Below are 10,789 nucleotides of genomic sequence, written 5' to 3' on the forward strand. Positions count from 1 at the left end.
AATGTTGGCACAGAAATATGTGAAAAAAGGGTGCGAAGCATACCTTGCATATGTGCTTGATGACAAAGAATTAGAAAAGAAACCCGAATCTGTGCCGGTGGTTTGTGAATACCCGGATGTTTTTCCGGAAGAATTACCGGGTTTACCACCTGTTCGGGAGGTAGAGTTTGGTATTGAGCTTGTACCTGGGACTACGCCGATCTCGATAGCTCCGTATCGTATGGCACCAACCGAGTTAAAAGAGTTGAAAGCTCAGCTGCAAGAATTGACGGATAGAGGTTTCGCTCGGCCAAGTTTCTCACCTTGGGGTGCACCAGTATTGTTCGTGAAAAAGAAGGACGGAACCATGAGGTTGTGCATTGACTATCGTCAACTGAATAAAGTGACGATAAAGAATAAATACCACTACCGCGTATCGATGATTTGTTTGATCAACAAAAGGGGGCCTCAGTGTTCTCAAAAATAGATTTGAGATCGGGTTATTATCAGTTGCGGATTCGAGATTCAGACGTACCCAAAACTGCTTTCAGAACGAGGTACGGTCACTACGAATTCTTAGTGATGCCGTTTGGGCTCACTAATGCCCCGGCAGTATTTATGGATTTGATGAATCGGATCTTCAGACCATATTTGGATCGGTTCGTAGTTGTGTTCATTGATGACATCTTGGTCTATTCAAGAGATGAGACCGAACATGCTGAGCACCTGAGACCAGTGTTGCAAATTTTACGGGATAAGCAGTTATATGCTAAGTTCAGTAAGTGTGAGTTCTGGTTAAGAGAGGTTAGCTTCTTGGGTCATGTGGTATCCGCGTCGGGTATTCGAGTTGACCCGAACAAAATTTCAGCCATACTTGACTGGAAACCTCCGAGAAATGTTACTGAAGTTCGGAGCTTTTTGGGGCTTGCCGGTTATTACCGACGATTTGTGAAAGGTTTCTCGATGATAGCCACACCAATGACGAAGCTACTTCAAAAGGATGTTAAGTTCGAGTGGACGGAGAAATGTCAGAAAAGTTTCGACCAACTGAAAACTCATTTGACTGAAGCTCCAATTTTGGTGCAACCCGAATCGGGTAAAGAGTTTGTCATCTATAGTGACGCATCCCTACTTGGGTTGGGTTGCGTATTGATGCAAGAAGGTCGAGTCGTGGCCTATGCGTCGAGACAATTGAAGCCACACGAGAGGAATTATCCGACCCATGATCTCGAACTAGCTGCCATCGTATTTGCTTTAAAAATATGGCGACATTATCTGTTTGGTGAGAAGTGCCATGTATTTTCGGACCACAAAAGTCTCAAATATTTGATGACTCAAAGAGACTTGAATCTGCGACAAAGACGTTGGCTTGAGTTGTTGAAAGATTACGAGCTTGTCATTGATTACCACCCAGGAAAGGCTAACGTGGTTGCGGACGCCTTAAGTCGGAAGTCATTGTTTGCTTTGCGAGCGATGAACGTGCATTTGTCTGTTCTACCAGACAATGTGTTAGTAGCTGAATTAAAAGCTAAACCATTATTGACTCACCAAATTCGTGAAGCTCAGAAAGTCGATGATGAATTGGTTGCAAAACGGACTAAGTGTTTTCCGAACGAGGGATCAGAGTTTCAAATTGATGACGATGATTGTTTGAGGTTCAGAAATCGGTTGTGTGTTCCAAGGAATTCGGAACTCATTTCAATGATTCTGAACGAAGCCCATTGTAGCCGAATGTCAATTCACCCGGGGAGTACGAAAATGTACAACGATTTGAAACGTCAATTTTGGTGGCATGGTATGAAACGGGACATCTCCGACTTTGTTTCGAGATGTTTAATATGTCAACAAGTGAAAGCGGAACATCAAGTGCCTTCAGGATTACTCCAGCCGATCATGATACCCGAGTGGAAATGGGATCGAGTCACAATGGACTTTGTGTCCGGACTGCCCTTGTCAGCAAGTAAGAAGGATGCGATATGGGTTGTTGTTGATAGACTGACTAAGTCGGCTCATTTCATCCCCGTACGTACGGATTTTTCATTGGATAAACTAGCTGAATTGTACGTTTATCAAATTGTGAGATTACACGGGGTACCTGTTTCTATCGTGTCGGATAGAGATCCGAGATTCACCTCACGATTTTGGAAGAAATTGCAAGAAGCTCTGGGTACCAAGCTGCATTTTAGCACTGCTTTTCACCCCCAAACCGATGGTCAATCCGAGCGGATAATTCAGATACTTGAGGATATGTTGAGATGTTGCATCCTCGAGTTCAGTAGTTCATGGGAACGGTACTTACCTTTGATTGAATTCGCTTACAACAATAGTTTTCAATCAAGTATTAAGATGGCACCTTACGAGGCTTTGTACGGTCGTAAATGCCGTACACCATTGTTTTGGACCGAGCTCGGTGAAAGTAAAATTTTCGGAGTTGATTTGATTAGAGATGCTGAACAGAAAGTAAAGGTAATCCGTGAAAGTCTGAAGATAGCCACGGATCGTCAGAAGTCGTACGCAGATTTGAAACGAAAAGACATCGAGTATCAGGTGGGAGACAAAGTGTTCCTTAAGGTTTCACCTTGGAAAAAGATACTCAGGTTCGGCCGTAAGGGCAAGTTGAGCCCAAGATTCATCGGGCCGTACGAAATCTCCGAACGAGTTGGTCCGGTTGCGTATAGATTGATTTTGCCCCCAGAGCTTGAAAAGATTCATGACGTCTTTCATGTTTCGATGCTTCGACGCTATCGATCTGATCCATCGCATATAATTAGCCCATCAGAGGTTGAAATTCAAGTCGACATGAGCTATGAAGAAGAACCGATGCGTATCCTAGCTCGTGAAGTGAAGGAGTTGCGAAACAAAAGAGTTCCGCTAGTAAAGGTGTTATGGCTCAAACACGGGGTCGAGGAAGCTACTTGGGAGACCGAGAGCTCGATGAAAGAACGATACCCAAACCTATTTACCGGTAAGTTTTTCGGGGACGAAAATTTCCTAAGTGGGGGAGAGTTGTGACAGCCCTAAATTGACCCTAGTCGGGAAGTGGTTTCGGGACCACAAAACCGAGTTATGAAAATAATTAATTGTTATATTCTATGCTTATTATGTGTGTACATGCATATGTGGAAATTTCATTCCCTAATTTTGCCAATTGTATGAGGAATTATTAAATAGGGATCAACATGAGACATGGTGAAATGTGATAGGCTAATTTTAAAGGGCTTATTAGTGCATGTCAACACAAAGGTGGACTTGCATGTCAAATTTGCCCAATTCCCTTATAGTGGCCGGCCAAGATGGATTGATGATGGGCAATTTATTTGTTGAATTAGATATTATAATAGGAAATTGGGTTATTGGAGACATAATGAATAATAGGAAGAATGGGAAGAAAACAAAGTCTTAACTTTGTTCTTCTTAGCCGAACCAAAAGGGAGAGAAAGGGGAGCAAACATTCGGCCATTGAAACCTAAGGAAGGTTAGTAAATCAAGTTAGATTTTTTTTAAATTCTAGTTTGTTTTAGGTTACTCATCATGCTACTTACTTAGCCCATGCCAAAACTTTGAATTTGGATGGTTGAATTGAACATTCGGTTATGGTAGATAAGGAAGGAATTTGATTTTTATCTTTAAGTTTTGATGAAGAAATTGTTGATGAAAGAAGTTGATCTTGTTAAAAACTATAATTTCTAATACTCATATGTGTAATAGCCGAACCTAGACTTTGCTTAATGTCTTGAGCAAATGCCGATTGGGTGTTTTGAAATGGATAAATTAGGTGCTTGATTTCCTAAAGGTTCGGCATAGTACATGATATTTTTGTTAGTATGCTTTCGAAGAATTTGAGTAGTGTTATGTATAAGTAAGATTATTACGTACGGTCTTGGCGGTATATATGTACAATTGATCTATTTAGCTAATAATATCTAGGGTGATAAATAATTAAATAATATGTATACAAAGAATGTGTGAAAGAGTGAATTGCCAATAATCTCTTTAGGACAGCAGCAGTAAAGTGATTTTGGAAAAATCACTATAAATTGTGGGAGTTGAGTTAGAAGCTGAGTGAATTATGTCATTAAAGCTTGAAGAGTCTATTTTCTTACAAAAGAAACTATAAAAACAAAAGAGTTACCGATCTTGAGATATTTGAAGTGTTGTGGGGCTGAGTCAAAATGACTGCTGGATTCCCTGTTCTGTTTTTAGAAAATCATTATAAATTGTACAAAAATGATTATAAGATAAAATTTATATGCTTAGACTCCTTAATGAGTCTAGTTTCAAATGAGATTAAATACAACACATTTGGAATTCTGTAAAGTGAGAAATTGGATTCGTAGTGAAGAGTGGTCAGAATAGTCAAACAGTGAAATAGGGGAAACTTTAAGAAAAATCTGGTATTGATTGGCCAAGCCTAAAATTCTGAAAATTTTATGGATGGAAGATATACGAGTCTATATTCAGGGAAAATTAACGGCAAGTGATTTGGAGTTTAGTAGCTCCAGTTATAAGTAATTTAGTAACTACTGCTCAGGAAAACAGCTCGTAGTGAATATGTGATTTTGTTGTAAACATTAATGAAAGTTTGCCGATGAATTATTTATTGATTAATATAAAGCTTGCTATAATCTATGTGTGTGAAAGTCGGATCAATATATATAATATTATTCTGAAAGTAATACTTGAATAGTCGATTAATGACTATTTTAAATTTTGTTGAACTTAAGCTCAAGAGCAAAGGGGAACTAGATCCGATAAAGGGAAGGAAAAAGTAATTGAATAGCCGTTGAAGTCGTTCGACGACATTTGAGGTAAGTCTTCGAGTAATGACCCTACTTGAATTATATTGAAATGAATAGTCATACTATGACGGATAGTCGAAAGTGCTTAGAGACTATGTTATAAAGCCAATTGAAATTATGCTCTTTGTGTGCGGCTACTGAGCCGAAATTTGAAAGGTTTAATAAATGTTTTGTGTTTGAGCCTTAGTAACGAAGAAATGATATGGATGTGTTATGATTATTGATATATGTGTGCATGAGCATTGGAATATATCCGGGCTAAGACCCGAAGGCAATTATGCGAGTTAATATATCCGGGCTAAGACCCGAAGGCAATTATGCGAGTTAATATATCCGGGCTAAGACCCGAAGGCAATTATGCGAGTTGATATATCCGGGCTAAGACCCGAAGGCAATTATGCGAGTTAATATGTCCGGGCTATGACCCGAAGGCAATTATGCGAGATGATATATCCGGGCTAAGACCCGAAGGCAATTATGCAAGTTGATATGTCCGGGTTAAGACCGGAAGGCAAATGTGTTTGCGGTTGTATTCGGTTAAATACCGAAGAAACTTGGGTTTGAATGTGAGCGTTTTGTGCTGTAACTAATTCAATAAATATGCTCGACCAACCCGAACGATAAGGTATGTTGCATGTGCATTGGAAAAGTCGATTCGTTTTAAATAGTATTCGTGCGATCGGCTAACGAATTTTCGGCTTTTAGAAAGGTTGATACCTTGTGTATATATGTTGATGAAGTGTGAAGTAAGTAGGATTATGAGAATGTGTGTAAATAAAATGACTTAGTTAGCTATGTGAATGTAATACTGTAGTCAAAGCCGATTTCATTACTTGAGACTTACTAAGCTTAAAAATGCTTACCCGGTTGCTTTGGCTCTCTGTTTTATAGATTTTGTTCGTTAGCTATCGGATTCGGGATCAGCGAAGTCGAAGTCATCTACACTATCAAGCTCTTTTGGTACTCTTTAGTTGAACTCTGGATATGGCATGTATAGGATTACCCCCTGTTGTTTAAGTTCTTTTGTGATGTATGTGTGTAAAGCTATGCGAAAATGGCTTGTAGATGTGGAGTATGGCATTAGACCATTTGTGTTTATGTATGTATATATATGGTTTCACGATGTGACTATGGATTGAAATGGAAGTGTTGGGCTAATGATCAGCCATTGGAATGGCTAAATATGATCACATGTGGACCTATGTATGGCAAAACCCTAGTTGGTCCATGGTAACCACAAAATAGGTAAAGTTTATCTTGAAAACAGATTTTGACAGCAACAGTGGTGTAGAATTGAAAAATCACATAAATTCGTAGGAGTGGAATTAAATAGTGAATAAATTATGTAATCGAACCTTGATGAATCTACTTTCATATGGAAGTAACGAAACAATTATAGGAATAGTACAGAAAGAGATATTCGGGTTCTTGTGGAACAGGGCCAGAACAGTTTCTGGATTCACTGTTCCGCCTTTGGAAATTCACTATAAATTGACCAGAGATAATTAGGGGTCATACCATATATGTATGGATTCCTCTCTGAGTCTAGTTTCCATAGAAACAAACGGCATTAGTATTGAAGCCCTGTGCAGAGAGATATCCCAGTCGTAATGGGAAAAGGTCAGTGTAGTCGACCCCTGTAACATGAGAGACTTTGACTAATAAACTGTACTAATTGGCCCAACCAAAAATTCTAGAAAAAAATATATAGGTGGGGACATGAGTCTAGTTTCAGGGAAAAATCACAAAACTGATTTTCGAGTTGTGAAACTCAAGATATGATTTTTGAAGCGACTAGTACTCAGACTGGGCAGTGTCTGGAAAAATTTTTAAAGGTCTGTCAACACCTCGTATTCGACTCCGGTGACGGTCTCGGGTTCGGGGCGTTACAATTGAAGTAGTTTTGCAAAAGCAGAATAAGAATATGAAATCTTTCGCTAAGTCCCGACATTGATTATGAAAAGATATAATATTTTTTTGTGGTGAATGCAATAACTTTTAGATATATTATTAAATTGACAATTCATAAAAGATTTAACTTGCGTCTAATGGTTATTGTTACAACATTTTATGAATCACTATATAGTAAAGTTTGTATTAAAATCCTTGAAGGATTTAGGATGCTAGAAGCATATTGAAATTCTCGAAAAATTGTTCATTTATATGAATTGAAATAATTTAAACACATGTGGTAAATTTGACTTAGTGAATAGTAGTTGAAGGAGGATTATAAAATGATCCAAAATACCTATTTGCGCTTTTATAAAAGAATAATCATTAAAGTTTATTATGATTATTGTTGAATCTCCTAAAGAAATCAAATTATATTTTTCCCAAAATTTTCTCACTCATGACTTTTAAAAGAATGATGATATAAATGCTTAGCAATACATTCAAATAGTCATTTGAAAAACTAGTATTCAAGATTAAATACGTAGAATATGAGAAAATATGTGATGTTTTCATGGGGGGAGTAAATACGCGTTGCACTCTTTTTTCCTTAATTGAGGTTTTGTCCCATTGGGTTCTTCTGATAAGGTTTTGAATGAGGCATCATATTATGCGTATTATAGATTGTGTACTATTTTTCCTTCATTAGATTTTGATCCCATAGGGCTTTTCCTAATAAGGTTTTAACGAGGCACATTATCTACCAATGAATATTTAAGGAGGAGTGTTATAAATATCTTATTAAGTGGATGACCATCATGATCAAGATAAAGTTTTTACTTTAAATTCTAATAGTTATTAGAATTAGATCTCTACTTCTTTTATACTTTTTATGCCTATAAATAGAGATTCTGATAAAGTATTGTAATAATACATTTGATCAATAAAGTACATTCTATATTGCTTTCATATTTTCTTTGTTCTTCATTTTTTCCATCTCTCTTTATTTTATAACAATTAACAAATTTTTCACACTCACTCTTGGTCATCCTCCATAAGCAAAGCTTAAACCCGGCCCATTAAACCTTTGAGACTGATTTTATAATTTTAAGATAATAATTTTTTTATATTTATAATTTTAAGTATAATTGACTATTAAAATAAAATAAATTTTTAAATAAAAAACTAAGACTAGATTTGAATGTGTTTTCTTAATAAAAATAAAATCCGGTCTAATTTGGATTTGAGCCCGGTTTAAACCCAGATTTGAATGTGTTTTCTTAATAAATCTAAAATCCGGTCCAATTTGGGTTTAAGCCCGGTTTAAACCCACTCGTCTTCTTTCTCTAAGCTTCAACTATAACCAACTAAGCAATGTTATTCCATTTGTAGCCCAATAGTTAAAGCCTGCCCAATAAAAATTTATAATTTGCAAGGGAAAATTTCTAGGGTTTTGTCATGGGCCTCTATATTAATTGAATATAGAAGAATTAGGGTTTGGTGCTATATTTTTGTTTGTGTTTTACTGAAGTCAGGAAGCTCTCCACAAAGCTTCTATCGAAAATGGTAAAACCCGATTTTCTCTCTTCAATCATCTCCTTAGATCTCTGAATCTGTTCTTTTTCCGATGCTCTATCTGTCATTGTTGTATTTGCTGATGATAATTTATGCTTCAGATGCTTGTTCTTGGTTTGTGTTGTTCTGTTTTTTTGGCTTCCTTGTTCCAGATTTCAATTTTTCTTTTGAATTTGTGTTTAGGAAGGTAACTGAGGTGGTTTTTTTTTTTTTTTTTTGGCTTTACGTGTTCTAGAGATTTCAGAACTGTGATAACTATCACTTTCAGTTGATAGTTTTCTCAATTTGAATTATTCAATAATTTTTGGATGAATTATTTTGCGAACTTGTTCATGTACAAAGTATCATGCCTCTATTTGGCACAGGTTTTTTTTAAGCGCTTTGCTGGAACTTTGCAAGTTAATATAAATGTGTTTTTCTTTGTATTAAAAGATCAAGTTGTTTTGATGTTCTACAAGTTCTAGGATAATGAATTTGTAAGAAATTTCAATCGTTGTATCAGTTGTTCGTGTTTTTAATATGAATCGCTTGTCTGCTGTTGAATGATTTATTGTTTCCATCTTGGTGTTTTCTCCTTATAATTTGATCCATCTTAGGATTTCTGTTTGTATAGACTCTTGAATAATGATTTCTATGCTTGGGTCTGACTCTTCATTGGTATGATAGGTTGTACCATTTAAATGCTTTAAGACATTGTTATAAGGTTCATGCATCCTTATCAAAATTTTGAATATCTTTTAGCTTGTTATGTGAATCCAAGATATAGATACATACCAGTGCCTGGAGCCAATACCCAAGTCCATGTCACAAAGAAGTATGTAATGTGATCAATCAATTTATGTCCATTTATTTCTTAATTGCAATGTAATCAAAGGACTTGTATGGGTAATGAGAAAAAAAGTCAGTAGTAATTGGAATGGTCAGTGGAAATGAGATGGTTGAACCTGGCATAAAAGTTAAAGTATTTGCATATGTTGTTACTCAATCCTGTATCTAATGCTCATATGCAAACACAGGTTTATTTTATAGGTTTCTGTATTAAATGAATGTTTTTTCTTTTGTGCAGCCAAAGCAAATTCATGAGATCAAGGACTTCCTTCTCACTGCCAGAAAGAAAGGTGCATGCTCTGTAAAAATCAAGAAGAGCAGAGACGTTGTAAAGTTCAAAGTTCGCTGTTCAAAGTACTTGTATACACTTTGTGTGTCTGATGCTGAGAAGGCTGATAAGTTGAAGCAGTCTCTCCCTCCAGGTAAAAAAGCATACATGTTGCAGAGCCTTTTTCATTTTTGGATCAAACTAGCAGAATGAACAAATAAAATGTTAAAATCATAAATGCTAGATAAGTAGCAGAAACTAACCATTGTTCTTGACCGCATTTCTCTTTTGTCTTGGGTTTGCAGGTTTGAGTGTCCAGGACCTGTGAAAATAGGGCCGCTTTGAATTCATCATCCAATTACTAGGTGATGAAAGCTAGATTTTGACTTTGGTTTTATCATATTTCATGCCTTTCAAACTCAAAATTTACTGAAATGGAGGTCGAGTTACTTTTTAATGGTTAATGAATGTGTTTTGCTTTTGGTTGTCCTATGCTCTATGTTTTTCTCGTCTTCTGGAAAACTGAAGATCTCTCACTTGTTCTGCAAGTTTATGTTGTTTTGACTTGTGTCTATCCAGATATGAATATGGATATTTTCTAAATACGAAAAAATTGAACATATTCATATCAGATGCATAGTCGATTGATGAGCCAAGGAAGAAAATATTTTAAGTATATTTGGTTTGGATCAAATGTAGGTTTTATTTAAATTTTCTGTTTTGGTTGGGATGTTTTTGTTTTGGTTATTCTCTGTTAAATTGTTAATGGGTTTTTTTTAACTTGTGTTAGAACACATTTAGTCCTCAAAGTTGGTATATTCTATCAATTTGATCTTAATTCTAAATGTTTCAACAAATTTAACCTTCCACATTTATAAATTTAAACAATTTCGTCCTTAAACGCATATCAGAATTAAAACTAGTAAAACAGTTGATGGCGAAACTCTGAACTAGTTGAGGACTAAATTTCTTGTGTGCTTCTTCCAGTTGTGTTTTCAAAACGTCATCAGAAACAGTGAACCACTATTTTTCACATGCGAAAGTACTTCGACTACATTAAAATAACTTATTTCATTTTTTTTGTGAAGATGTGCTTCAAGATCAAATTGTTAAAATTGTAAAGGTGAAGGGTTAAATTTGTTGAAATATTTATAATTAGGATTAGATTGATATAATGTTAACTGTTGAAGATTAAATGTGTTAAAAATATTCATATAGATCATGTATGTCAAATATGTACTAAATTAAAATATAATGAATGTGTTTAGTTTTAAATATGATAATTATTTGCTTTAGGTAAGAAATTTTCTATAGTTAAATATATATTAATATAGACTATTTTAAATAAATATGATAAAGATGTTATACTGATTAAAAAAGAAGAAGCTATATTTATGACAAGTACAATGATAAATTACTTTAATTTTACACTAATGTAAGATGTATTTGG

At 35.6% G+C, this 10,789-nt stretch overlaps 1 protein-coding gene across 1 annotated transcript; it reads left to right on the forward strand.

Moving 5' to 3' along the window:
- Nucleotides 1–8,075: 8,075 nt before the first annotated feature.
- Nucleotides 8,076–9,829, forward strand: LOC107942364 (60S ribosomal protein L38). The gene is made up of 3 exons (XM_016876016.2): nucleotides 8,076–8,234; nucleotides 9,310–9,493; nucleotides 9,645–9,829. Exons 1-3 carry the CDS (start codon nucleotides 8,232–8,234, stop codon nucleotides 9,665–9,667), a joined length of 210 nt encoding a protein of 69 aa, XP_016731505.1. The 5' UTR covers nucleotides 8,076–8,231; the 3' UTR covers nucleotides 9,668–9,829.
- The last annotated feature ends 960 nt before the right edge of the window (nucleotides 9,830–10,789 follow it).

The sequence above is a fragment of the Gossypium hirsutum genome, chromosome A02 (assembly GCF_007990345.1).
Source record: "Gossypium hirsutum isolate 1008001.06 chromosome A02, Gossypium_hirsutum_v2.1, whole genome shotgun sequence".
Taxonomy (NCBI): Eukaryota; Viridiplantae; Streptophyta; class Magnoliopsida; order Malvales; family Malvaceae; genus Gossypium; species Gossypium hirsutum.